General features: G+C 48.6%; 12 protein-coding genes across 12 annotated transcripts; 5 read left to right on the forward strand and 7 right to left on the reverse strand.

Moving 5' to 3' along the window:
* Positions 1-202: 202 nt before the first annotated feature.
* ASPGLDRAFT_125810 (proteasome regulatory particle base subunit RPT6) lies at positions 203-1,625 on the reverse strand (the record flags this gene model as incomplete). The annotated part of the gene is made up of 4 exons (XM_022540591.1): positions 203-232; positions 310-538; positions 620-1,295; positions 1,391-1,625. 4 exons carry the CDS (start codon positions 1,623-1,625, stop codon positions 203-205), a joined length of 1,170 nt encoding a protein of 389 aa, XP_022401583.1.
* Positions 1,626-2,771: 1,146 nt separating this feature from the next.
* On the forward strand, positions 2,772-6,162 carry ASPGLDRAFT_35338 (calcium/hydrogen antiporter; the record flags this gene model as incomplete). The annotated part of the gene is made up of 4 exons (XM_022544549.1): positions 2,772-4,610; positions 4,674-5,603; positions 5,667-5,830; positions 5,898-6,162. The coding sequence occupies 4 exons, from the start codon at positions 2,772-2,774 to the stop codon at positions 6,160-6,162; spliced, it is 3,198 nt and encodes a 1,065-aa protein (XP_022401584.1).
* A 433-nt stretch (positions 6,163-6,595) lies between these two features.
* Positions 6,596-7,425, forward strand: ASPGLDRAFT_35339 (uncharacterized protein; the record flags this gene model as incomplete). Its single annotated transcript, XM_022544550.1, has 3 exons — positions 6,596-6,842; positions 6,898-7,083; positions 7,142-7,425. 3 exons carry the CDS (start codon positions 6,596-6,598, stop codon positions 7,423-7,425), a joined length of 717 nt encoding a protein of 238 aa, XP_022401585.1.
* A 337-nt stretch (positions 7,426-7,762) lies between these two features.
* ASPGLDRAFT_125716 (uncharacterized protein) lies at positions 7,763-8,323 on the reverse strand (the record flags this gene model as incomplete). Its single annotated transcript, XM_022540584.1, has 2 exons — positions 7,763-7,868; positions 7,989-8,323. Coding segments are annotated over 2 exons (441 nt in total), but the record flags the coding sequence as incomplete, so codon positions are not given.
* A 368-nt stretch (positions 8,324-8,691) lies between these two features.
* ASPGLDRAFT_46817 (uncharacterized protein) lies at positions 8,692-9,516 on the reverse strand (the record flags this gene model as incomplete). The annotated part of the gene is made up of 3 exons (XM_022546532.1): positions 9,100-9,516; positions 8,804-9,042; positions 8,692-8,748 (listed from the first exon to the last, which is right to left on the reverse strand). A coding segment is annotated over exon 1 (305 nt), but the record flags the coding sequence as incomplete, so codon positions are not given.
* Positions 9,517-9,554: 38 nt separating this feature from the next.
* On the reverse strand, positions 9,555-12,196 carry ASPGLDRAFT_46818 (FGGY-family carbohydrate kinase). Its single transcript, XM_022546533.1, has 4 exons — positions 11,919-12,196; positions 11,603-11,852; positions 10,978-11,538; positions 9,555-10,897 (listed from the first exon to the last, which is right to left on the reverse strand). Exons 2-4 carry the CDS (start codon positions 11,774-11,776, stop codon positions 9,845-9,847), a joined length of 1,788 nt encoding a protein of 595 aa, XP_022401588.1. The 5' UTR covers positions 11,777-11,852; positions 11,919-12,196; the 3' UTR covers positions 9,555-9,844.
* Positions 12,197-12,792: 596 nt separating this feature from the next.
* ASPGLDRAFT_66355 (uncharacterized protein) lies at positions 12,793-13,483 on the forward strand (the record flags this gene model as incomplete). Its single annotated transcript, XM_022549011.1, has 2 exons — positions 12,793-13,352; positions 13,417-13,483. 2 exons carry the CDS (start codon positions 12,793-12,795, stop codon positions 13,481-13,483), a joined length of 627 nt encoding a protein of 208 aa, XP_022401589.1.
* Positions 13,484-13,831: 348 nt separating this feature from the next.
* Positions 13,832-15,531, reverse strand: ASPGLDRAFT_125331 (F-box domain protein; the record flags this gene model as incomplete). Its single annotated transcript, XM_022540552.1, has 2 exons — positions 13,832-14,637; positions 14,727-15,531. The coding sequence occupies 2 exons, from the start codon at positions 15,529-15,531 to the stop codon at positions 13,832-13,834; spliced, it is 1,611 nt and encodes a 536-aa protein (XP_022401590.1).
* A 257-nt stretch (positions 15,532-15,788) lies between these two features.
* Positions 15,789-19,192, reverse strand: ptpA (putative protein tyrosine phosphatase (Pyp1)). Its single transcript, XM_022546534.1, has 2 exons — positions 17,097-19,192; positions 15,789-17,007 (listed from the first exon to the last, which is right to left on the reverse strand). Exons 1-2 carry the CDS (start codon positions 18,702-18,704, stop codon positions 16,234-16,236), a joined length of 2,382 nt encoding a protein of 793 aa, XP_022401591.1. The 5' UTR covers positions 18,705-19,192; the 3' UTR covers positions 15,789-16,233.
* Positions 19,193-20,630: 1,438 nt separating this feature from the next.
* On the reverse strand, positions 20,631-21,091 carry ASPGLDRAFT_25536 (cytochrome c oxidase assembly protein COX16; the record flags this gene model as incomplete). Its single annotated transcript, XM_022543494.1, has 2 exons — positions 20,631-20,711; positions 20,768-21,091. The coding sequence occupies 2 exons, from the start codon at positions 21,089-21,091 to the stop codon at positions 20,631-20,633; spliced, it is 405 nt and encodes a 134-aa protein (XP_022401592.1).
* Positions 21,092-21,562: 471 nt separating this feature from the next.
* On the forward strand, positions 21,563-24,981 carry nic96 (linker nucleoporin NIC96; the record flags this gene model as incomplete). The annotated part of the gene is made up of 5 exons (XM_022544551.1): positions 21,563-22,002; positions 22,080-22,725; positions 22,780-23,761; positions 23,845-24,575; positions 24,655-24,981. The coding sequence occupies 5 exons, from the start codon at positions 21,563-21,565 to the stop codon at positions 24,979-24,981; spliced, it is 3,126 nt and encodes a 1,041-aa protein (XP_022401593.1).
* Positions 24,982-25,393: 412 nt separating this feature from the next.
* On the forward strand, positions 25,394-27,292 carry ASPGLDRAFT_25538 (RibD family protein; the record flags this gene model as incomplete). Its single annotated transcript, XM_022543495.1, has 1 exon — positions 25,394-27,292. One exon carries the CDS (start codon positions 25,394-25,396, stop codon positions 27,290-27,292), a length of 1,899 nt encoding a protein of 632 aa, XP_022401594.1.
* Positions 27,293-27,485: the final 193 nt, after the last annotated feature.

The following is a 27,485-nucleotide window of genomic DNA, read 5'->3' on the forward strand; positions in this document are numbered from 1 at the left end:
CAAGATGTGGAATCATAACACAATCAACCAACTAAGGAGTACATTGCATGACCCTCATGTGGAAGGGAAGGGAGACCTCAATCCCTGTAGATAGATGGAGGATAACTAGTGATAAGGTAGTATGCAGAGTAGTATTACATGTCGTCGTGCACCAGTGCCCATCTCTCCAAAAAGAAAAGAAAAAGTCGCCATGCCCAGCCGCCTACTTCCAAAGCTTGCCAAGAGCAGTTTCCTACACAATAAATCAGCTTCCCACAGGGCCAAGACAAGAGAAGACAGGCAGAAACAAAAGGAAATGGGGTGACATACCTTGTCATCGTGCTTGTTCAGAATCTTGGCGGTGGCCAGGTCGAAATCCTCTTGCGTGACATGCACCCGCCGCTCTCGCAGGGCGTACATACCCGCTTCCGTGCAAACACCCTTCAACTCTGCTCCAGAGCAACCATTCATCTTCTCCGCAATCTTCGTCAGGTTGATGCCACGGGTCAGGTTCATTGACCGCGAATGAATCCGGAGAATATCCGCACGAGCCTCCACCCTAATGATTGACGAAGCCGGCGGTCAGCACTCTTATACATTCCAAGAAGATAAGGGAGGGGGGGAGAAGTAGGTTACTTACGACGGTGGGGGGAACTCAATCTTCCGGTCAATTCGTCCTGGCCGTAGCAATGCCGGGTCGAGGATATCCAATCGGTTGGTGGCCATGATAATCTTGATATTCTTGGTGGGTTCAAACCCGTCCAACTGGTTGAGCAGTTCCAGCATGGTACGCTGCACTTCCGAGTCTCCACCGCCGGCAGAATCGATACGGCTGGAACCGATACTGTCGATTTCGTCCATGAAGATGATACTCGGAGCATGCTCTCGGGCCATTACGAACAGTTCACGGACCATCCTACTGCCCTCACCGATATACTTCTGAACCAGCTCAGATCCACTAACCCTGATGAACCGGCAGTCCGTATGATGAGCCACTGCTCGAGCAAGGAGCGTTTTCCCGGTTCCGGGAGGCCCGTATAGAAGAACTCCCTTGGGTTGCTCAATACCCAGCGACTCGAAAAGCTCCGGATGCTTAAGACCCAACTCAATAACTTCTTTGATTTCCTTGATCTGCTGATCCAAACCACCGATCATGTCGTATGTGCTGTCGGGGACCTTCTCGACCATCATCAACGAGACCAGCGGGTCAACAGAGGACGGGAGCATCTTTTCGAGCTTGTAGGAATCGGACAAAAGGGCTACCCGTTTGCCCACGGTGAGCTTCCCAATGTCAACACCGTCCGCAATGTCGACAACTGTAGTAGAGAAAACGGTCCGAGTCAGTCAAACAATCCACGCCCTGTGGCAACAGAACCCAATAAAAAATAATTCCATCCAGACGAAAACTTACCATATTTTCCTTCTGGGTGTACTTTGACGAGAACCTTCTTGGTACTCATCACCTTGACCACTTCGCCGACGTAGGAGCCAGGTTGTTGAAGAAGGCCCAGCTCCTCCCGCAGTAGGCGTACTCTTGAGTTGTAGTCATTTCGTTGTGCTTCAAGTCGACGTAAGACAGCTTGACCCTGAATAATCTCGAGCTTCATGCTCTCGATCTTATTGCGGTAGTAGTTGTCGAGCGCCATGATAGGTGAACGAGACACGCTCCTTCGAGCACCCAGGACAACACCACTCGGAGCTTTGGGAAAGACGTTGACAGGAGCTCCCAGGATAGAAGAAATGGAGTGATCAGTAATTGAAAAGTCGAGAGAATGGGAGGCTACCGATATGGGGGGGGAGGAGAGGTAAGAGAACGGGGTAGATGGGTTGGATGGAGTCAAGCGGCTGTCATCAAACAGCTGTTGGAGCCGGCGTGTGGCTTGATCGCTGATATCAGTAATACACAAGCCACTATATCTGCCTGAGGTATAAAGAATGGCAGTGCAGCCACGTACATCATTGCGGTCAGACGCTGAGTCAGCACTTTCATTCCTTATCTGCATCACAAGGTGGCTTCTGATTGGCCAAGACCGCTCTCCATGGCAGCTGGGGCACTGAGCCAATAAAAAGCGGTAAAGCATACACTCATGCCATCATCCATGAAGCCATTCAATTTATTTACTTTCTTGGAACTCGCTCAGCTGACGGCGCGGGGATAGCAGTTATCTACTCAGAGTACGCAGAATCTATCTATTTATTCTCATCTCACTCACTCACTCTCACTCTCTGTGACTGAACAGAATCTACACTTGTTCTGTCGTGGTGGCTTTTATCTGATGCTCTCGCGTCTTCCGCGACTTGAATTAGCCAACCTCTTTCTGACGCTTCGACGGCACCATGCCATTTCTCGTCCAAGACGATAACTAGCCGGGATTTCTTTTGCTTCTGTTGCTGCCTTAAGTGCTGGTCACTTTATTTTGTAAATTTCTTCCCTCGTGTTTCGCCTCTTTTCTTTTCTCTTTGCCTTATCAAGGGCTCCTCCGTTTCGTATCCCTTTTTGTTGCACTCAGCATTCTTTGCCCCTCGCCCCTAAACAAGAGCGAAAAAGAAGAAGAAAAAGGAAAGAAAGATATGGATTCAAATAAAACAGATGTTGGTTCACCTGATCCCATGCCTTCAGAAGCTGAGAATCTTCCTTCTGGAGCTGGGGCCAGTGGCCGGCCGACGAGACCGCTGGGGCAGAGTAGGAGAAGCTACGGTGCGCATCATCCAATTTCTTATGGATCATCCCAGTGAAAGCTCAAATTCAACTCACACTTTTTGCGACAGGTACGCTAGAACCTCCAGACAGAATGGGTTCCGAGTTACGCCCGGAAGAAGGTCCACTGGAAAGTTCCAGTCGCATGCCTGTTTCGCAGTCGCCATCAATAGCGCCCTTGCAACAACAGTCTGATAGGCCTAGAAAGCCTTCTATGTCGCGCCATATGTCTTTCAAGCGACAAAAACCGCACAAAAGACAGGGGTTTTCCACCGATGACGACGTCAAGGAGGTCGAGGAGGATATAGCCATCAAGCAGGCGAATAATCCGCAATCATCCCCGAGAATACGTCCACTACGCACACAAAGCTCGACTTTGAGACGAAGATTGAGTGCTCGACCTACCACTCTGGTGCGAGCAGACTCCGACACTAACCTCGCAGATGAGTCGGGCTTACCGGGTCCTGGGTTGGGAATCCAAGAAGAAGCAGAATCGCCTTCGCAACCGGGTGGAGGTGACAACAGTAGTGACCATGATCATGATATTGATGAGGATGCGACCAGTGATGCGGAAAGCTTCACGCTCAAGGACCGCCAACAGGCGATCAACGAAACACATCCCTTTGGAATAAGAATATGGAAGCCTGCATTGTACAAAAAGAGTCGGTCTGTGGAGAAGACAGCAGAAGGCGATATCCACTCCTCGCCAGGAGGTCGAGTGAGCATGATGCTTTTCTTGACTAACCTGCTGTGGTCGCTTTTCTTTGGATGGTGGCTTGCTCTTGCCGCTCTTCTGGGCGCGGTGGCGTGCTTTGTTTTCGCGTATTCACCAAGTGCAGTGGCATATGGGAGGATCTTCGCAGGCCTCTCGTGGTATATCCTCTATCCATTTGGGTCCTTCGTTCAGCTGGAGACTGATGAACATTATGCTGAGGAAGATGAAGGAGAAGGGCGCAGTATCAGCGAGTATGAACAATGGCAGAACGGTGATATCGAGCACGGAGGGCTCTTCTTTGGCCCTCGCAGCAATCGGTCTCTGGTTGGCAGGCGTAGGAACAGTGTTGACTCCGCAGGCGAACAGGATAGTCTCCTTGGCCGGCAGCAGAGAGGCCATCATCGAGATCTCTCTTTAAGTCACCCCAAACGACGCTTGTTTGGTCGTGGAAATTGGACTCTAGGCCGGGTCGTCTTCTATACGTTCTTCTATTTCCTCATTGGGCCCCTGATGCTCCTGGTTTCCCTGGTCTGCTGGTTGCTCGTGTTCTGGATCCCCATGGCTCGTGTCACCACTGTCCTCCTCAACCATCTCCGTCGACATCCTCTTGCTCTATCATTCCATTCTGATGCAACAAGTACGCGGCCAAACTCTGATTCGTCGTCGTCTTCTTCATCTATACTTTTATGCACATACCGTGCGGCCGGCTTAAGATACTGGAAATATACTCTGGACGGCACAAACATCTTCTTAATCAACCTCCTCTGCGTGGTATTGTTTGCAATCTTTGATTACTACTTCCTGAGTCAAACTCTGGGTCTGCAATCCCCGTTGACGCATCCAGGTCTGATATTCATGCTTTCCCTCATTTCCATCATCCCATTGGCATATTTCATCGGCCAGGCCGTGGCGTCGATATCCGCACAGTCATCAATGGGCTTGGGTGCGGCCATAAATGCTTTCTTCTCGACTATAGTAGAGGTCTATCTTTATTGTGTCGCTTTGACCGAGGGTAAATCCCAACTTGTCGAAGGCAGTATCATCGGTAGTATCTTCGCCGGCATCCTATTTCTCCCTGGGCTGTCCATGTGCTTTGGTGCTATTAAGCGCAAGACTCAACGGTTTAACGTCAAATCTGCCGGAGTGACGTCTAACATGTTGATGTTCGCTGTAATCGCTGCGTTTGGGCCTACGTTATTCTACCAGGTCTATGGCAGTGTGAGTTTCCGCTTGTTTTACCCACTTTCATTTATAACCCCGTACTGACTCTTATGCTGCTAGCACGAATTAAACTGCCGCTCTTGCAGCTCGACCGCGGAAGCCGTTAGCAGTGATTGCCGTCGTTGCTATTTCTCTCAGATCCCTGCCGTGAATGATAAGTTCTTCCGCAAGGCCGTTCAGCCCTACTCGTGGTTTGCAGCGTTGTTTTTGTTCCTGTCCTATGTGATCGGTCTATGGTTTACCCTAAGAACTCACGCTGCCCTCATATGGGCTACCGAAGCTGAAGAGAAAAAGGCTGTGGCTCTCGCTCATGATCCAGCTCCCTACGAACCGAGACACCTTCTGTTCCCCGATGGACCACAAGCGTCTACCAGTGCGAATCCCAATGCGAAGGCCTCCATCCGTGAGTCCCAGTTATACAAACGAATTCTGGGACAATCCTTAAAACAAGTTGGTCTGCCGGACATCAATCCAGACGACGCGTTGGAACAATCGACATCCAGCGCTGGTCGTGGTAACAACAAGTCGCCGTATCTCGTTCCTCCACGCCCCGAATCGACAGGACTGAAGAATTTCAGTGGCCTTTCAAGCCAAGATAACGAGGACCTGGTCCGCCAGGTCACAGAAGTCGCAGCTACGGCTGCAGCTGTCGCTGCTCGTGATGCAGCTCGAGCGCGGAAGCCTTCAATCCAGCAGCCCCCCTCGCGCCAAAGCAATAATAAGGATAAGGGAGCCCCCGACCCAGTGAAGGCGATTCTTGAGAACGAGGATGTTGGACTCGAACATGCGCATGCCAGCGGTGGTCATGATGCGCCCAATTGGAGTAGAACCAAGAGCTCCGTCGTGCTTCTTGGTGCTACGGTGCTCTATGCAATAATCGCCGAAATCCTGGTAAACACTGTAGATGTGGTGTTGGAGAGTGTTGACATTGATGAGAAGTTCTTGGGTATCACACTTTTTGCATTGGTTCCCAATACCACGGAATTCTTGGTATGTTTTTAATCCCGTTCCTGTTATATCGCTTCGATTTCACTCATGGACGATATCATCTAGAACGCTATCTCCTTTGCAATGAATGGCAACATCGCATTGTCTATGGAGATCGGTTCGGCCTACGCACTACAAGTCTGCCTTCTACAGATTCCTGCTTTGGTCTTGTTCAGCGCCTTCTACTGCCGTCTAATCGACCCAGCCGAGCTCGTGAACCATTCATTCAAGTGAGTACACTACTAATTCCCAAATTCACAACAAACCAAGATTCGCTGACAAATCTTCCTTAATTAGCCTTATCTTCCCTCAATGGGATATGATCTGCGTCATACTATGCGTCTTCCTTCTATCCTACGTGCACGGAGAAGGAAAAAGCAACTACTTCAAGGGATCGATCCTTGTCCTCACGTATCTTGTCGTGGTCCTCGGTTTCTACCTATCTGGATACAGTAACCTGGAGACCATGGGCGTGGACAGGTTTGATACGCTAGCGCTCAGCGCTGACAGGACCGAGAAGTTTTACACGATAGGCCGGTCGAGTAGCGGAAACGCATATTGAGGTGCACATCTGCGTAAGTATCAGCGGATATTCAACCCAAGAAAAGAAGGGAAGGGACGAAAATTGGAACCGTATCATCTGCCTGCATTTGCTTAACATGATGTACATTATGAGATAAACTACCCCTTTGTATACCTCACGCGACGGGATTTGATAGCTTCGGTTTACGGTGGTTCCAGATTGGCGTTAGGTTCTTATAAGTCTACTTCATTGCTTCCCTTTTCATTTTCTACCTCATTTTCGATTCTCTTAAAGTTCGTTTTAAACAATGAATATCAGCCTTGATAATATCAACTTCTGCTATCAACCTTCTCCACCTAAACCGCGCTCACATGCATTTCCTACTCGTTGGAAGCCATACCAAGCCCCTTCAGCTCCAGCACGCCTGTCACCCCCGACTAGTCCCATTCCATTTAAACCATGTGCCCCCACGATGGCGAATATTCCCACCTGGAATGGTACACCAGGAACATCCCAACAGTCTCAAGATCTGAGGGTGTCCTCCAGTGGGAGTACAACGGCAGTTCGCAATGAATTTGATATCGAGTTTGAGGACACTTGTCCGGTAGAAAACAGCTCGATAGTGTCTGAGAAGGGTCCAGAGACAAACAATGCCCGTGGCCACCAGGATAAGAACATCAAGGATGTATTTTCGAGCCAGAACGCGCCCTCAACAGTTAGTATGCTTGACCTACGGTGGACACGCCTCATGGCTTACTAATTTTGGACATGTAGATTCGGTGGCAGAGGTGACACAACTACAGACCAATGATGGTGATGGTCGTGAAATCGTGCATCATGGACCGGCAGTCGAAATGGATGACGTCATGCAGGAGCGGTCGCATCAGCAGGTGTTTCCATCGATGGAGACTGCTAGTTATTCAAACTCGGAACAGGTTGGAACTGAGCAAGAGTATCCAGGTAGGCATGATTCACCTGTGGCTTGTTACATTTTCCTAATACACGATTGACCCTCCAGTGGCCACTAGTCTGGGCTTGCCTGAAGATCACATTGAGGCTTTAGGAACTAGCCACCAGAGCAGTGCAAGAATGTCATCACCAGTATGTAGCAACTCATACGCGCGGATCTCTCAGTCACCTTCAATGGGAGTCTTGGATAGCACACTGAACATTGGAGGTGAATCTCGAGCTGAAAATGTTCAGTTTGAGGAAACGGCTGTCGAGGGATCTAAAGGCGAGGCCGTCCCAAGCTATGAAGATGAGAATGCAATGGATGAGGCGAACATTACTGAAAGCCTCTAATACAGGAGCCTTGGGGTCGAAAATCTAAGTGCCAATATGGGTGAGAGAGATGAGAGACCTGATGACAATGATGGGGAAGGTGCCACCTCCAGTTCCAAGCAAACCCATCCTAATGTACCCTTGAAAATACCTGCAGGTCGCTTTCTCTCTCTGTGTTGTCATCCACAGGAAAGACCTGGAAGGGCAAAACAATTCCCATCCATCTCTGAGATCACGCTGATCCGTCAGCCAGACAGTCAAGCGACAAAAACCACTAGAACCTGCAACCTGAATGGTCCGAGGTTGCCAAGATCCTAAGAATAACCACAATAGCGAGAGTAGTCCGCCATCAGGTGGGCTAGTTCTGGAACGCTCGAGCATGGAAGAGAATCCCAAACAGTAATGTATGCAGGCAGAGCACTAATGATGGCCTGTAGATCACTTCCGGGAGTGCAAAGGTTGTCCTATCTATTGGTTAGCTGGCATGCTCGAGGTCATATGACAAATTCTTAGAATGTCTACAGAGCGTCCATGTGATAGGAGCCAGTGCAGGCAAGAAGGGTAGAGGAAATTGGCCAAATTACAATTTAGTTTGCCTGAGAAACTTTTTTGTCCCCTCTGCGGTGAGTTCAATCAGAGGAATTGGAGGTCCACTGTGAGGATCCTTCTGAAGGGAAATTTGAAGATCCTTGAACTGGAGACTCAGTAGCGCGTTTCTCTGATGAACAGTGAACAGACCCAGGGAATTGAACAGGCACACTTGGATACACTGGAACCCAAGATAGAACTTCTTTTCTTGCATAGACAGGATGGTTTCATTAAATGGACCAATATCCTTGATATAAACTGGTGTCTTCTTTCCAGGTTGGGTGTCTAGCCCGTTCTCTTGGACTAGATATTTGATGCCCTGTGTTACAGATCCCAACGTATCAGTCGCACGTGACTATGCGGGGAGTCAGGGCAGAATCATTGGGTGATAAGCCACGGTGGCCGCACGTGTCACATTTCCGACGTAAAATAGCAACTACTACTACATAAGCCACGGTGGAATGCAGGAAGGAACAAGGAAAGTCACTCAGGGATTAGGATAACAACCGATAGGCACAACACGTGACTTGACTACCATATACCATGGCTTGGCATTGGTAGATGGTATACGGCTACCATCACGACTACCATCGAGAGGGTAGTTCGAATGGTATATGAAGTGAAGGATATATAAGGACACTCATTCATGTACTTAGTTTAGTTCTTCGCGATTGTTCTCGTCAATAAAGCATTGGTTACCTTTCTAGTTCAGACTCGTCAGCACTAAAACCAACAGCTAAGTATACGTCACAGTACCTATAACTCCATCAGCAAAGACTGACTAAGATGCAGCACCACTAGAATAACAGACTGTTTCCAGTGAGTTTAAATCCACTCTCACTGCAAGATTGTTCCTTCTGCCTTATCAAAATCTTCAGGGATCTTGAACAGGTCGATCCCAGTATCATCAAGTGGGTCATTGTAGAATTCTCCTGCGTCATCAGGTTCTCCTGATTCCAAAGCGGGGTGGCTTTCATCCGCCTGAAAACGTTTTCATGGGCTCGGGGTATCATCTGGCTCCGTCAAATCTGTCTCATATGTAGCGTCACGCTGTTCATCTGAGTCAGTACTGCTACTTGTGACGTTATCCACGCCACAGTTACTTTCCAGATGTCTATTCAGTCAGGACAGTGGGCATTTCATCGCTTGGATTCAACGGAATTAGATAACGAACGAACACCGGTTTTGTATGGAGAGGGAGGGGGTAGAAAGTAAGACGAAGACACAGCAAAGCTAGAGAGCAAATATAAAGCAGTGAGCAAGCTTCTTCTTGTTCATGCAGTAATGTGGAAATTGGTATATGGAAAAAAAGCTTGTAAATACAGGAACCCAGAATAATAATATAAATGAGATAGGAAGATGGCAGGATGACTGGAAAGTTGAGGCACATAGGAAGAGGCCACAATAAAAGAGTGGGCGCCATGGCGGCCTGGGCTCTAATACAGTGCCATGAGGCCATTTTCAGCGCCGTCACGGAACGGCGACTGCAGCCGTGACGCTGATGCAAAAGGTGATCCTTCGTCGAAAGACGGAGAAGGATGGAACACCCGCAGTGGGGGGCCCTGAAACAAGGAGTCGGGGTCGGGGGTACGTGGTCGTAAACACACCTGGCCGTGGTGAAAGGTATGGATCACGTGTTACCAAATGACAGCCGAAAAGGGCGTCGTCTGAGGCCGAAAATCGCAGCCATTTGGTAAACACAAATTGTCAGAGTGTAAAAACAGATATTATACTTGGAAAGTCTTGATTGTCGTAAAACGTTGCGCAATATTACACATTTGGTTTGTTTAGATCCCCCACAAAGCTTTTAGTAACCTAACTCATAACACATAATCATACATCTATGTCAGCTTTATTTCCACGATCCCACTGTCTGGTCGACAAGAGCGCGATATTCCTGCTGCTTGTGGCATTGCTCGAGGAAGACCTTGTACTTCACGTCGAGCAGAGCCTTCTCGTTCTGATTCGTCGACGGGGGTACCTTCCTTCCGGGCTTGCTAAATCGGTCCATGATATCCCACAAATCCTCGGTTTCCCCCTCCTCATCGGCACTGGCCGCTTTGGCACCCAACATGGCAGCACCATGGCATACCGCGGCATGGACGTACCGCGGGATCACAACGGGCATGTTACAAGCAGTAGCAACAAGTCCAACCAGGATGTCATTCTGGCATTGAGAACCAGACATGAAGACGGATGTAAGTTTGTGGCCAGCTTCGTTCATGCTCTCGACAATTTGCTTTGTCTGCAACGCAATGAATTCAAGCGTGGCATAATAATGGATGGCAAGACCATCAACCGTCTTATCGCTGGTGAGACCAATGACCGAACCCTTCATCCCAGGATCTGCGATGGGAGAGCGGTTGCCCCAGAGATCACCGTAAAAGAAGAAGTGGCGTGCCAGATAGGAGATACTGGGGGCCTTTTGTTCTTGAGTCATCTCCTTCAAGTGCTCGTTCAGATAAACGTAGATGTTGGCGTTGTACGACTCTGCAATGGATTTCGCTTGATTATAGGCCGGGTGAGTTTCGATGACATACTTAAGGAGCTCCCCTGTCGCAGATTGGCCACCTTCGGCCATCCAATATCCAGGTTGGATGGTGTCACGGTATGGGCCCCAAACTCCCGGAACGAAAACAGGGTCAGGGGACATGGCAAGATGACAGGTAGAAGTTCCAGCCACAGCCGCGAGACGCCCGAAGGCTTGAGTTTTGTCGTTTTTGGCAGCACCAGCGCTCAGCTGACCAGCTTCGAAGTCAACCTTGGCGCCGACAGTCCCGATCCAACCAGCATATGCATCAATAACAGGGCTACCAACAGCGATTCCTGCTGGTAATCCAAGCTCCATAGCTGCCTTCTCGGAAAGGTGGCCGACAAGTTCACCGGCACTGAGGTAATCACCGTTCTAAAGAAACAGAAGAGAATGTTAGCTTTCAATGCCCTAATTGAGAACTTTTGAAACGATTCGAAAAGAAATAGGCTCACCACCCCGTCGACTCCACCCATCCGCTTAAAGTTCTCTTCTGTAAGGTCCTTGAGGCCAATATCCGCAAGGAAATCTTCCTGCCAACCCTTCACACTTCCATCAACACCGACAGGAACATAACCTTGTTTACATACGACACTGCAGAAACTTCGCTTCTCATCTCCGGTAGCAATGTATGTTAGTGCATCAGCCAGATCATAGAATTTGCACTTGTCGAAAAGTTCCTTAGGCATATGATTCTTCAACCACAGCACCTTGGGGATCTCCATCTCAATGGACATTTTGCCGCCCACGTAGCGGAGCAGGTTGTGCTGAGTGGCATTCACCACTTCGGTTTCCTCCACCGGACGGTGGTCCAGCCAAAGGATGACATTGCGGTCCGAGTCAAAGTCGGGGCCTGTTATGGAAACTGGCTCATCGTTGACGTTTGAGAAAACGGATAATGAGCATGTAGCATCGAATCCGATACCCTTGACCGATTCAGGGTCGACATTATTCTCGCTGATGGCTCGCTGGACGCAAAGACAGATGCAACGCCAGATATCACTAGTAGATTGTTCCTATACGGTTGGCCATTGGGTCAGTGAAGGTCCTAATAAGAACTAAAGCCTTACTCTGACTTACATAGTATCCTTGTTGTGGTTGCCAGAGACCAATGTTCTCCGAAGATAAACCGACAATATCACCCTTGGCGTCAATGATGCAAGCACGGGCACTGCCGGTGCCAACGTCGATTCCGATGAAATGATCGAGGTGACTGGAGCCCTGCTGGGAAGGGCGGTGGTGAGGTGAAGCCATGGTGGCTACGAAGGGGAGGAACGGTGATTAGGGAGCTCTTTCAACTATGTCAAAAAGGTAGACACAATTCTTTCTCCTGGACAGTTTCAATGCTATCAGCTAACTAGACTTGAGAAATTGGGAAGAGCTGCAACAAGCTTACAGGAGGTGTGCTCTTTCAAAAATATCTGGACGAAAAGCAGAATGTTTCAAAGAGGATCACACAGAATTAGTGGAAGATGTGTCTAAGATAGCATCGATGGCGGGACCGGATTTAACAGGCGAGAGGGAGCTATGACCGCATCGGACCCAGGCCCGTGGGGCAAAGGTCGATGACATTAATTTGTGGAGAAATTGGGATGGTGGAGTCATGTGATTCGCAGAACAATCGCGAAAAGCAGAGGAATTTATATCAATACATAATAATAATGCTGCGCCCAGAACAAATATGTAGGAGTATCAAGCTTTTCCATCTATAAAAAATTCTCAGTAGCAGCGGAAGACTATCCTCCGGCCAATGGCTGGAAGACACCGGTACATAGTATTCCAACTCAATTGCGATCCCCGACAGGGATCTTTCCGGATTTTAGGCTATAGGTTCGCAAACGTTGGTATTTTGGTGCCTCAGGAACAAATTATGCAAAATGGGCTGGCAATCATACAGTACATGTATTGTATGGTAAAGTTTCGGCGGACCTTCCCGTTTTGGTCACTATTATCAATTCAACTTCTTGCAGAGCTGTCTACATGCGCGGAGGTACTTGTACACATCAGATATTCCTTGCAAGCAGCTCGCAGCAGAAGCCAAACTCGATTCAGGTATATTTGCTTAAAGACTCATAGCCATTGAGCCCTTCCCCCCCCTCTCCCTTTTTCTTTTTCTTTTTCACCCTGGGGCCGAAGACTGACCGGTCATCTTCACCAGTGATCCTGTCGCAACATGAAGCGCGCCTCTACATGAACCTAAGAATTCTCCCGTCTAGACTTCTAAAAGTATCATTTGATCATATCCTCGTCCCCCGATAATACTGCCTATCATGCTCTTCTCGCCCATAATCCTTCCGATTCTCTCTTCCCTGGTCTTATTCGTGGCTGCCGCGTCCTCTTCTGAACAGGCCGCAACCGACATCCTCTACTGGCCCGTGGCGTCTCATCAACCCTCGACCCTCGGTCGCGTATCATACGACCCGACATCTTTGGAATCAAACGTCTTGTCGTATTCCCCTCCCGCCGCAAGCCGCAAGACTACAGACGCCGAAGACCACACCGATAAGCTCGTCCGCGTTGGCCTATACACATCGACTCCAGCTAATCCCAAGCAATGGGTTGGAACCCTCACTTCATTGTCATCTCTCACGGGTGTTGGTGATGCCAAACCAACGATTCAGCTTCATTTGGGGCCTTCGAATGAGGTCTACCGTGTCTCCTTAAGACTATCGTCGTCTTCGTCTTCGAGTGATGCCACAGAAGGAATCAAACCGGGCGTTGAACTGGTGCGTACTGAATCAGGGCCACGTCCACATCTCAACCGGCCTATCGTGATTAGTCCAGATGGGCAGGGTCCGCAGGAGGTTGTCGAGAAGACATTCTTCCAAAAGTGAGTTCTCTTCCCTTCCCGTCCCTGATTGTCAGGTGATGCATCTGACAAAATTATACCACAGGTATTGGTGGGTCTTCCTCATAGTAACGTTTCTGGCAATGTCCGGTGGTGGAGAGGGTCAACAATAAGCACTACTTACAGAGTACTGCATATAATCAAACATATTACTTTATGAAGAAGAGTGTGTTCTTTGCAAAGCAGTCGACGGTCATATCACATCATCTTCCCTGTCAGCCATTTTAATATATTTCTACCTGGGGTGCTTCGTCGTGGAAATGCTACAAGCCTACAATGATCATTGCAGTGTGTATAAAAATTCTAGTATATATCGGAGCATATCAAAACAAGCGAGGGTGGACATCAAGCGTGGAACAAGATCATTAGCATGGACAAGCTGAAGAGCGAGGTTGTCTGCTTTTATTGCAGCAAAAGACGGCCAGAATTCATTGCTATAGAACTGTCCTAAACCGTCTCATTCAAGCAAGCGAGCAATTATAGGGCCAGTGATGAATCGTCTTTTCACCTTTAGCCAACGGGCTGATGTCCCAATACATCACGCCGCGATCTGTGAGGGCCAACAACTCATCTTCATTTTCCATGAATCGCAGCTTGAAACAAACAGCTTCTAGCGGAAGGACAATGGGTTGTAATTCGACCGCTCCAGTGTTTTCTGATCGCGAAGATGGTCGATAGAAGTCATCGCTGTTCTCTCCGATAAGTGCATTAGGCTCCAATGCCCAGACGTGGATGATATTCCAGTTGGCCATTGCGATGCGCGTGCCGCGGGGTGAAGCAGCAACAATGCCACCGAGAGAGCTTGTTGGGACTTGATAGCCGCAGAGGTGCCCAACTATTGTCCATTCAGGAAGTCGTCGCCCGCGGTCAAGGTTCAAAACATGCCCGCAGTTGCGAGATTGGCAGAATGTTTCAGACTTCAATAAGCACGCAACAGTCCAGTTCTCTTCTCGATGTTTGGCGATCCCGAAAGAGAGATACCTCCAATTACACATTGGGTTACCGTCGCGGGAGTGTGTTCTGTGCGTGCCAAAGAACGGAATCGAGATTGAGAAAGGAAGACTCAAGGAATCAGAAAACTGCACTGTGCTTGTATTCCAATGTAGGTCAAATGTCGACAGATGTTGATAAGACCCATATAAAGTTTGTGCCCGGTGGTAGTAAAGTAGTTGACTTGATCTGTCGTTGAAGCTAAGAGCTATCACTGGCCCTCCAACTGGGCGCGGTCTGCTTTCATCAATAAGATTTGACGAGTCGTAATTGATTTCTGGTGTTTGTCAGCGAGTGTATGGTAGATATACAAGAATGGGAATTATGAAGGAGAGGATGTGGAGAATGGGTAGTGAAATAACCGACCGATTATGTTTGTATCCTTATCGGGTACCTCATCCGTTACATTGTACAGGACAACATCAAAATCATGATCATCTCGAGGATGCTGCCAGGAGATAGCAAATGTGTCCCTGTCGGCAACCGCAATGGCCAAGGCCTCATATTCAGAGTGATCCGGTAAATAGCACGTCCGAATATGGTAATCAGATGACTGTATTTCAAAATGAAACAGAACGACCGTCCTATTATGCCTCGACTGTAGTGCTTGTTGGACAAACGGATGATCTGCATCTGGACCATCTTCATATATATTGGGCGTAAACCGACAAAGGACGTAAACATCACGCTCCCCACGAACGGTCGTCTTGAGCACCTCCATTACCCCCAATTGCTGCTCATGCTGTTCTGGCACTTTCAGTCGAGCCCGGGGTGAAATAAATCCTTCGTCTCCAGCGTTAAAGAGGAATACATCGGATTGGCCCTTGACGGCAAGTGCAAGACTCGTATCCCCGGAAGGCGCAAGTGATGAGGCTTGAACATCAATTTCCTGGGACTCAAAACCGAATGCCTTGCAACTTGCGCGGAATTCTGCACCATACAATTGCCGAAAGGAGCGTTTAATCAATAATTGGAATAGTTCTTTTGTCTCGAGGAAATGCACGCCTGTGACTACACCAGGTGTTTGGTATACATGATGCAAGACCAAACTGTGGCAACTTGTCGCAGCTTCATAAAGAGCACGACAAGCAACCGTGACTTGTAAATATGCCGGGGTGCTGGTATTTTGAAGGACAAGCAGTAATAATTCAGGAGGAAGTTCTAAGAGCATGGTTTCAGTAAGTTTTGTTGGCTGCTGCTTCGTACTGGGCACAGATTAGGTGAAAATGATCTGATTAGTATGTCGAGAAAGCGAAATGCCGGGTGGTCTTAAAATACATGGAGGAGATAAACCAAACAAAAGATATTCAAGTAGATTTGAGCTGGTGGACACAAAGACGGAACACAGCTTGGGGGTAAGCCTCCCTTTTTATAAATCGGATTGCGCTAAAGGCGGAGAGCATCCTGAGGCTCCCAACCACCATTGTTGCCTACATTTACTCCGTACAGAAGGCTCCAAGCCTCCAACAGAGGAGACTTTGACCACAATAGCCAGGCAGCAGTCCTTTTCCAGACCTGGATTGAAGCCCAGCTTGAAGTGAATTTATTGTAGATGCAATTTCTGTGAGAAAGTACGAATTAGGGCTATTCCCTTCTCTAATCCATAATACGCCACGGTCCCCAAATGAACAAAGAACACCCAAAAATGCGTTATTTATATACATGCACCAGGGCAGTATGACAGATTATAAGTATAGTTAGTCCAAGAGACCCATGCAGATAATCCTCAAGACCATAATATCAAAGCAAGAAATTTGCATCATTGCAATGGGTATCCCATATAATACGACGAGAAGGAAAACGCGTCAATCAAATGAGATCTCGCACGGGTGCAAAAGAAAAGTAATAAACCACAATATATTCAGATGAACCTTCATTGGGAAATATCATCCCCATCCGACATCTGAGATACAACCCACTCGAGCACACTCTCGTAACAAAGCACGAACTGACCGAGGTTTTGTACCATACTTGGTCTCTGAGTCCGAAAATCGGCGACAGTCTTTGCGATGAGATCCAGCTCTTCATTACAGACCAACCCATCATCGGTCGGGTTCTCGTTATCATTGGTCGATGAATGCTGTGTTTTGGAGCGCTGTCGTTTTAGCATGTCCAATGTACTATCAACGGCACAGAATGTACCAGTGCGCCCACAGCCCGCACTACAATGCACCAAAACCGACCGCTGCCCCTGCGGTTCTGCCTCGCTACTGCTGAAAGCGGTATTACTGGTGGCCTCGATGACTTTGTTACACTGCTCAATCAACTGCAACAGATGAGATGGCTGCGCGGTGGTGCCGAAATCAGGCCAATAGGGATATTGAAGCTGCGTAACTTCCCGTAGCGGTTGGAATGGAAACGCAGAGTGGGACAGGCCAAAGTGTCTGACAATAATGCAAGGATCGTCACCCTCATTTTGTTGATTGGAGTCGACTTGCGCCGCCGATGGTTTTATGCCGGAGTCGTTTGCCAGTGACGAACCCGGCCTATCCATGTAGACATATCTCTGCGAGAAGTTTTTGACCTGAAGAGGCCCATACGTCCCAGACTCCCAGTACGGATGACACTTCACTTGGCCCCGTTCAAATTCTGCGGTGAGCGCAACAACCAATCTGATATCTTGCTCCCAGACAACGCGCCAGAAATCCTAACAAACATATCAGCCGATATCCAATCCAGAATATTTCAGGGCGAAAGGATCCATAAAACCACAAAGAAAAATGAAGAAGCACTCACGTTGAATGTATCTGGCACAGGGGCCTGGGTCGCTATATAGCTTCTGTTACTGTATTCGGCTTTCAAATGGTTCCCATTCACATAATCGCAGCCACCGGTTGGCTCATTTTGAAGTTGGACACGAGAATGATCAAATGGATAGATATCGTTGTACCTATTCTTGGTCCCTTTTTCAATGCCGGCGATGCGATATTTTTTCGATGAGGCAGCATCGACCGTCGATTCATAGGAGAACGCCTGCTTCATTCGCTCCAACTCCTTTTCTTCGAGCCTCAAGAATTTTTGCGAGACGCTGTGGCCTCGATCACTGGGATTCGAAGCATCCCGTAACCAGGAGGGTAACAACCGTCTTTTTGACTCAGTTAACTGCCTGGGAAGTTGAAGAGACATCTGCCCAACACCTCCTAAAAGATCCATGTGTTGGCGAATATTCCCGAAAAAGGGGATGACTGTGGCGGATGACTCCGGCAAAGCGCACCCACCGGCGACTGGAGCAACGGCTGGAAGACTGATATGCATTGAAGTTGGCTTCTTCGGGGCAGCCTTTGTTGCCGCCTGCAATTGTTCTCCTTGCTGATTTTGCGTGAGGCCGGGAAAACAGTTCGAGAACGTCTTGAAACCACCTTTTAGGATCATTGCTTCACCGTCCCAACCCTCAGCCGTGAACTTCTTCAGCAGATTTGATAGCGGCCCCGCGTCCTTCGGATCAGCTGTAGCGGCATCATAGACGACGATATAGCGGCATTGTCTCCATCTCGCAAAGTTCATCTTCGCGCTATCATCCGTAAATGTGTTCTCCAACTTCCGTGTGTCGAACGAGGGCCGCTTGACGAGGGTGGTTGGGATGCAAAGATTCAGCGACCCTCTGATATTAGACTGCGCAAAATGCGTAAATGGACGCACATCCAAGAATATCGATTCCCGATGGGCTGATATAACTAACTCGGCGCAACGCTTGGCGGACGCGAAATTGACCCCATGAGCGGGATGCGATGTCTGAGACCCGGGTTCGGGTGTATTTTGGCGCGAAACGGTATTTGCCAACCCACCCTGAAACGACAGCTGAAAAGGACGGGGCGGCTGGACGGATGTCTGTTGCATTGAATCCTGCGAGCGCAAATCATCGATCCGAGAGACATCTGGCCTATGGCTGTTTCGAATCGCATGCTCTGGTTCCTGAAAATATGAATTCCGAGGGCTCGAATGTAGGTTGACAGTCCATTCGGACGAATTGGTCTTCTGCAATTCGGGATTCCATGGTAGGCCGTGTAAGACGGACGTTCTGCGATTACTTTCGTTCACGGTGGGACCTCTCATATAATCACCCTGGATGTCCTCATAGACTGACTTCTGGGGTAGTAGCTGCGGTCTTTGACTGGGGACTGATGATTGGGTATGGGGCTGAGAAGCTATATCCCAGTTATTCCTTGCATGGAAACTTTGCTTCAAATCATGTGTGTTGCTAGCGTCATTTGCGCCAATGGCAAAGTAGTTGGGACTCAAATGGCCTGACACAGTGTGATGGTGACTAGTGCCGGCACTGGCAAGTGGCTGGTTTTGAGTATCTTGATGCCACGGGGACGAAGGAGAATGCCTCGGACCTGTCATGGCGGACATAATTCTTTTCTCTCTTTTTTCCCCCCTTTTCTTCCTCCTCAAAAGAAGAGAATTAAGGAACAAGCTAGGATGTTAAACGAATGACCAAGCTTGCCATCTCGAGATCTCGTGAATGAAAAAAACACTGTAGACAGGAGGGAGGCAAAGGGAAATGAAAGAAAGGACAAAGATAGATTTATGCAAAGAAGAAAGACACCTCGTCGAAGATTATTGTTGACCAATGTGTGAGAACAATGCACGGGTACCCGTTATTCCTTATTATCTCAAGGTTTCAGTGGCAAGTAGAAGGAAGACCCGAAGTTGTTGTACTAATGAGAAGAAACAATCGATTCTTTTTTCCTTTCCTTCTTTTCTAAGACCGGCGAGGGAAGCTTTGGTGGCGTTTGCAATCCAGCATTTCTGACAAAGGAAGAGATGAAGTAATCTAGGACGATTATTCAAAAATTTTTTTTTTTTTTTTTTTTTTTTTTTTTTTTTTTAAGGTGAAGAGTAAAAGAGCAAGAGCCTGGTGGAGAGAAGAGAGATCCACAGAGAACCGGAATGGGAACAAATTGGAGACCGAAGAAGACAGGTGAGAATCGTTGGGTCTAGCCACCTGAGCACAACTTGGGGCTCACTTAAAGGGGGGAACTCCGCGAGGGATCGGATGCGAATTGTCTGTAAGGTTCCTGGGCCAATTGAAGTCAAAAAATAATCGACAATTGTGGAAAGGAGGGGTATGACTTGATATCATTGATCCACCGCCATCAGTCGGAACAAGTCAAAAAGGTTATGTACAGGGAAGGGAGACAGACGGAGGAGGAACAATAATCTAGAATAAAAGTAAGAATTGGGGGGAAGGGAAAAATAAGAGACCGATTGGAGAAAGATAGAAAAGAATAATAAAATAAAAGATTCAGAGGAGGCGAAAAAAGGAAAAATCTGGAGGCGAGGGAATTTGAAGGGGAACCGAACCTGGTAAGAGGCCTATGACGTTATGTCTGCCAGCGGCAAAAAGAAAAGAGGTGTGCAGAAAACATGGGATTTCCCCCGATCATAATTTATTCAGTTGCAGCGGGCCGTTCTGGAATCGTCATTTCCCCCCAATGATAACGCGGAATGATTGAGTGTAATTTTAATACTCCATAGTTATGTACTGTGTATTATTATATTATGATACTATAGGTGAGAATTGGTCATGGTTTCATGCGATCTTCGGGAATTGAGGCTCTTACGCTGCTCTAGGATACACGACTACGGAGTACTACTGTATGTATGTGGTTATGGAAAATGATGTGTCAGCAAATTCCAGTTATCCTATCTTCATCAATTATTGAAAGGCCATTAGTACTCTATACGGAGTACTACAAAGAGAGCTCTTCCGGGAACACAGCAGGATCCGTATTGCTATCGTAAAGAATGCTATGGTTTTGGTACGACATCACCTCACGTAACATGACTCCTGATGTCATATTCTGGCTCTCGTTCTTGCTCTCATTCTACAGCTAACAGACCCAGTTAGATGGTTGATTCAAGCGTCGGAAGGAATCAGGTCGTTACGCAGTGACCTCACACACCATAGCGCATTCAGCATTCATGACTGGAACTGTGGTGTGGTCCAGATGTGCACGGGACAGCATGGCATTTGGCATGTTCGATGAAGCAATTGGATGTCGGAGAGATTAAACTCGTTTGCACACGGACAACATCTAGCCCGCAGTGTCTTGTATCTGACGCCAACGGAGATAGAACAAACCCCTCCCAGGTCCTGACTGAAGACTGAAGACTGCATATTTAATCCCATGGGAACCGAATAGGAGATGATGCCTTGATTAACAGCCCCTAACACCCAGGTCTGGACACCCGGGCGCTATGTGTGAATGCGAAGTGAACAAGGCAGTCGAAGCCATCTTGTTCGCCCGAAAAGGGTTGGGTTGTTCACAGTCTTCCGTCTGGCTCGCCTTGGAATCTCTGGACTCGCTTTTGTTCCCAGTTATCCAAATCCTTGGCCATCAGCCTCTTCAGAGAGTTGTTAGTGTATATAGTAATCAATTGAGAATATTATGATGACATACGTAATATTCTTCCCTTTCATCGCCGATAACTCTTCTTCGCGGGTTCCTCTTGATTCCCTCTTCCCCATCCGGCCCTCGGAGTCCAAGGTCCATTGCTTCCTCTTTACTCAATTGCTGCACTTTGCGATCATAGCGCTCATATCTAAGGGCGGCAGCTGGGGTCAAAGCAAATGATGCAGCGACGATGACTGTAATGAAGGGAAGACCAAAGAGCATAAACGGATGCCTGCTTAATCTGGATCGGTACGCCGCACCAATTCGTTCTCCGAGAGGCGACGACGCTGTCGGTGTGCGACGAAAAGTTTTGGCTTGAAAGGCAGGCATGGCTTTGTTAGTTATCAACGTCCTGAGCAGGCGTATTAAGCACAAACAATAATATTTTAAATGAAGACTTGATGGAGAAATTATGCTTGTCAAACACGGAACAAAAATTGTTCCCATCAGCGCCTGAGGCAGGAAATCACTGCAAATTGCCGGCGGAACAAATAATCATCCGGCATATAGCTAGATGAATTTGGAAGTGTAGTTAGCTTTTCCATAAACACGAAATCAACGGGGTGACGAACGAGCAAGGTGAGCCTTCATAACCGGCTGCTTGGGTGACCTTTCTTTGTGCTTCGGATTTGTGAGTTTTTACCATTCATTAAGCTTCACCCGTCCCATCTAAGCCCAAGTATTTATTTTGTTGACTTGTCTTTCAAAGAAACCCCAGCAGCATACCCAACTGTTCCGAAGACTCTTTCCTTTTACTCTCGCTACCTTACTGCGACTGTGGTTCCTGGCAAGACCTGCTCAATGGCTTCCTCGAATTTCGGTTTGTTTGGAGGTGGTGGGTTAGGAGCCACACAGCAGCAACAGCAGCAGCAGCAGCCAGCGAGTATATTCTCTCCGAATAATCAGTCCAGCATCTTCGGAAATACCGCTACAACTCAACCTGCTCCAGCCAACTCCGTCTTCGGCTCCCAGCCGCAAGCCCAGCAACAGCCTAGTCAGGGTTCAATCTTTGGGCAGAGCCAAGCGCAGCCAGTGCGGTCTTCTGGCCAAACAACCCAACCTGCATACTTCAACAGCTTGCTGGAACGTGGTAAAAAGAGACCATTGTCTGCCGTTGGTCAGAACAGCAGTTTTGAGGAGTTGCCCAGCCTTCAATTGGGACTCGATGACATCCGAAGAAAGGCAAGAGAGCTCGGTTCAGGAGGACCCAAGGATTCTCAGCATGGTCTGAACTCCAAAGCGTAAGTAAATTGTTTTCAAGACTGGCTCCCTCATTTACTTCAGAAAACGCGACTGACATCTGCTTGGGTCTGTACAGTCACTATTTACTGGCGGCGTCAGGGGTGTCGCCAGGGCACGCAATTCGAGATCTCAAGGCGTTGGATCCCCAGGCGTCGATATCAGTCCCTTCCAAAGAACAGGATGCCTTCGATCCGGATAATCAAAAGTTCTTGAGGAACATGCAACAGCGTGGCCGGCAGGTGATGATCGCTGAAAGTCTCGCTCGAGCGCACAGAGACTTCGACGCATTCTTGGAAGAAAAAGTAGATTTGGACTGGGAAGAACAACGCCGGAAGATATTCCAGCATTTTGGGCTCGCGCAGGGCAGCGACAGCATGGGAGCAACCGCGAAGGGCTCGGGTGGTCGCTCAATGAGGCAGTTCAAGCAGCCTGGTTCTATTGGCCAGTCGCCAGGCTCGCGCAGGAGTGTCTTTGGTCGGTCAGGTCTAGAGAAGTCCGTCATCGGTACTCCAGGAGCTGGATTTGCCCGACCACAGATTTTTGAAGATCCCGCCGAACGCAGCGAAGGGCCAGCCGTCCATGCCCCAGATCTACGGTTCTTGCGAGAAAAGATGGGTTACTACGCAGACCGGGTCCAGCTGTTGAACTCTGCCCGACTTCAGGGGCACACTTTCCCCGTACTTCACGAGTTCTCCGGCGTTGAGCAACATGCTGGCGGTGATGTAAGTCATAATCTTATCGTAGCGTTTATCCTCGCATTAACTGATCATCAATAGGTTCCTCGGCAACTATTTGATGCTTACCAAGCGCTGATATGCATCGTTAACGAGAGTTCGAAGGTCATGAGCGCGTCCGATCCCGGTAGCATCCAGGAGCGACGATTCTCTGAAGATTACCTTGACGAAATACCGAATTCCCGCAAAGCAATCAACCTGCGCAAGCGAATAGTTGAGGGCTCGAGATCCTTTCTTGAGAAATCGTTTTATGATGAGGTCGAGAATGTGATCGCCAAGAACCCCCGAGAGGCACAGCTTGGTGGTATACCGAGTGTGATTAACAAAATTCGCGCCTATATCCGACTTCGAGCTGCCCGAAAAGATCTAGCACCAGATGGAACAGAGTTGCAGATGGTGGGTCAAGATTATTGCTGGATCCTAATATTCTACCTCCTTCGGTGTGGATTTGTCACTGAAGCAGCGGAATATGTGAGCCAAGATCCTGGCTTCCGGTCGTTGGATCACAAATTTGTGACATACATGACTACCTACGCACAAAATCGACGGCTGCCGAGAGATTTGCAGCAGAAGATCAATGGCGAGTACCAACAGCGTTCGCGCAATGCACCAGAAAACACGGTTGATCCTTATCGAATGGCATGTTACAAGATCATTGGGCGCTGCGAACTTAGCCGAAGGCGCTTAGAAGGGATCAACCAAAGTGTCGAAGATTGGATATGGCTGCAATTTACCTTGGCTAGAGAGGACGACCGCGCCGAGGAAGTTGCGGGCGATGTCTTCGGCCTGGAGGATATCCAGACCGACATCACAGAAATTGGACAACGAGTATTTGGAAAAGGACAAGAAGGACCAGGTGGCTACGGTACTTTCTTCCTCCTACAGATCCTAGGTGGAATGTTTGAACAGGCTGTCTCGTACCTTGGGTCTTATGTCCCGGTCAGTGCCGTGCATTTCGCAGTTGCGCTCGCCTACTATGGCCTTCTGCGTGTTTCTGACTTCTATACATCCGGCGAAGAAATTTGTGAGCAAAACCCCAATTCCAACATCCTCTTTTTTTTGAAGATTGGTCGTGGTGCTAACTAGAAAAAAAAAAAAAAAAAACAGTGTCGTTTACGGTTAAACAACACCCGCAAATCAACTTTGGATATCTCGTTACGCAGTACACTCGAGAGTTCCGTACCGGTTTCGTTGAAGCGGCTGTTGACTACTTCTCGCTACTTTGCCTCAACGCTGATCTTCCCGGCTCGCTTGGCAAATCACAGGCCTCGGTGTGTCACGAAGCCTTGCGAGAGTTTATCTTGGAAACCAGAGATTTTGCCAAATTGCTCGGGGATATACGTTCTGACGGAACCAGGATCAAGGGTGTCATTGAGCAGCGCCTGGGCTTGATCAAGCTGGTTGATCAAGATGAATTCCTGAAGACCATAACAGTGCAGGCTGCCGCTGTTGCCGATGACAAGGGCTTAATTACAGATGCTGTCCTCCTGTACCATCTCGCTGAGGACTACGACCGCGTCATTGACATAATTAACCGGGCGCTGTCTGACGCAGTGGCCGTTGACTTGGGAGGTTCAGGCCTGAAGCTGCAGCCTCTGCTCCCAAGGACGCACCGGTTGGAAGATGGCCAGGAAGTGGCAGAGCCGGGAAGTAGCCTCAGCTTGACAGCAGTGGAAGATCCGGTTGTTTTGGCGAAGAACATGATCGGTCTCTATAACACCAATGCTCTGTACTACCAACGCATCCGTCAAGTCAACCGTGACACTTGTGGCTTATTGCTTCGGATGATGGAAGCAAAGGCAGAAGTCGAGGCAGGCAAATGGACACCAGCTCTTGATGTGAGTTCTCAACTTGCGTTTCTCTTTGCTTCGGCTTCCTTTTTCTCCGGTGCAGTGCTGACAGATTTTTGCGTGGTAGGCTATTAATGGATTGAACATTCTTCCACTACGGGCCAGAGGCTCTGTTTCTTATATTCGAAGCGCAGCCCAGGCATTTTCGTCATTCCCTCCGATAATTTCACGCAATGTTGGACATGTCATCATGTGGAGTATCGCCTGCATTGGCCATGAAAGGGAACGTTTGAACTCCGGGGCATACGAGAACGAGATCAGACAAGGAATGGCTGACGAGCTGCTGGTCATGGCGAAAGATCTGATGATCTTTTCAGGCATGGTCAAGTATAAATTGCCGCCGAGAGTATATGAGACTCTTGCTCGTGCTGGGGCGGGAATCGGTGCATATTAGACGGTGTTTGCCTTCGTTATGTTGAAGACAGCAGGGCAATTGGGGTTCATAGATCTAATTCCATAGTTTTGATATCAAATGATGATTATCGCTTTCTTTCGACTTGCAAGTGGGCAGGTGCGGGCCTGTCCCGCTGGCAGCCTCAGGCGCCAAAATCTCATCTACCATCACCTCCTACAGCGTGAATCCCACTCGACAACTTGTGCGCCCGTGGGGGAACAGTCGCCAGTAACCGCTTTTTGCCTGTGAATTATCAACTGAAGAGGAGACTGCTGCATGTATTTATAGAGAATCGTCCTGCCGAGCCGGAAGAATTTGTTCAACAAGCGAAGGCTATGCGTGCGCATTGCTTGCTGTATGCATGTTTAACTGAATCCGAAACCAACCCCAACATAACGCTACGTTCGACGACATGGACCATGACCTTTCAGATGCATCCAACTCGAGCCTGAAATCGATGTCGTCGGATGTCGACCTGGAATCCCCGCACAATGAAGCTTTGGCGCAAACAAAAGACGGGCTAGCAGTTCACTCGGACGGAGGAGACATGGAGGCGGCCTACGACGAACCCATGACACCGCAGGACTCGGCACATCAGGATCAGCCACCTTCTCAAGAGACAGGTCATCCATCCGCCGGGAATGAACAGCCTCCCCAAAATGACATCGGGGAGGATGGCAACGACACTGGTCATATCATCCGCGCATCGTCGAATGGGGACGCGATAGCCAACTATAGCCTTTTCGACAACCCGCCAAATCTTGCGAGAATCCGACGAGTGATGTTCGAGTGTAAGGACCCAATCGAAATCAGCCTCGATGAGTTTGAGACATATTGGCCTTTTATCGACAACGTCTGGGTGAAACAGAGATCCAATTCTAGCAAAGAGGGCCATTGCACAACGGACTATTACATGTGTCGTCTACGGCGTCCAACCCATCGCTCGTCCGAAACACGTCCCTTGCCCGAGGGGAAACGTCCTCGAAAGAAACGAGTGCGAGAAGGCGGCATCTGCAACTTTCAGATCAAAGTCGTTAAGTTTGAAGGTGCATATTCGACGGTAACGATTGCGCGGACTCCTGGGAGCAGTACCGTACACTCGCATGATCTCGATTATATCGACAAAGTCAAGCGGAACTCGGGCCTTATGGAATTTGCCCGGAAGGAAGCAGTAAAAGGATATTTGCCCTCCTCGATCTACACAAAATTCCAGGAGGAACATGAGAAACTTTACGAAGCAGGCGGCAAGTTCTGTACAGTCACGGATGTCCGAAATGTCTCGGCAAAGTGGCGGATGCAGAATCCTGAAGTGAGACTCGTGCCGCATGATGGCTACGAATATCAAAAGGGACATGGGATAGTGAGAATCCATGGATCCAACGATGATAAGGGAAACCCATCTGATTCGAATCCTCCACAAGAAAGTCCGAATCATCCTTTAGCGCCGGATACCTTGCAATTCCCCCAATTCACCTTGGACTTTCTAGAGCCCTACATGCCCGACCATGATGAAAAACGCCAACTTCCCCACGTCACTCTATCGTATGCATCTTCTATGGATTCCAAGATCTCACTTGAACCAGGAATGCAAACTGTTCTGTCAGGGCCAGAAGCGAAACTGATGACGCACTACTTAAGATCCCGTCACGATGCAATTCTGATCGGAGTCGGAACTGTTCTTGCTGACAACCCAGGACTGAATTGTAGGCTTGAGGGAGCCGGTGGGTTCGGTGGTCTTGGAAGGATGTGGCAACCGCGGCCAGTTATCATTGATCCCACGGGACGATGGCCTGTTCAACCCGAATGCAGGATGTTAAGAACTGCAGTGGAGGGCAAGGGCAAAGCTCCGTGGGTCGTTGTGTCTCCAGGGGCACAGATCCACCCTCAGAAATTGATGATGCTGAAAGGCCATGGGGGTGACTTCCTTCGCATCGTGGAGTACAATCAGAATTGGCGACTCCGCTGGGAAGTTATTCTCCGTGCCCTTGCGTCTGAAGGGATCAAAAGCGTCATGATTGAAGGTGGTGGGACAGTTCTAAGCGAATTACTGAATCCTGAATACACCGACTTTATCGATTCTATTGTCGTGACTGTTGCTCCTACCTACCTTGGCCGCGGTGGGGTGGGTGTTAGCCCCGATTCGAAACGAGATGAGCAGGGCAAACCGAATGCCGCCCTGAACCCTCGAGACGTAACATGGAAGCCTTTGGGGCAAAATGTGATCATGTGCGGCAAGATTCGACCTACTTCACCTCCTCCTGAAGTGACAAACAGTACAGTGAGTGTTGCAATGGATCAGCAAGATGGATAGGATTGGAGGCAAGAGAGGTGTATATATGCATATCTTCGCTGGAGAGAGAAAGAGATAATTGATGACCCTCATGATTATGATGCCTGTGTCTATTCAAAGAAGAATAATAGTGACTGAATCCCTGCCCATGATGGAGTAATTACACCACTCTTTTCCAGTCACTCCAACTATTAATGCATGACTTGGTCTAATA

Source organism: Aspergillus glaucus (genome assembly GCF_001890805.1).
Source record: "Aspergillus glaucus CBS 516.65 unplaced genomic scaffold ASPGLscaffold_9, whole genome shotgun sequence".
In the NCBI taxonomy this organism is placed as follows: Eukaryota; Fungi; Ascomycota; class Eurotiomycetes; order Eurotiales; family Aspergillaceae; genus Aspergillus; species Aspergillus glaucus.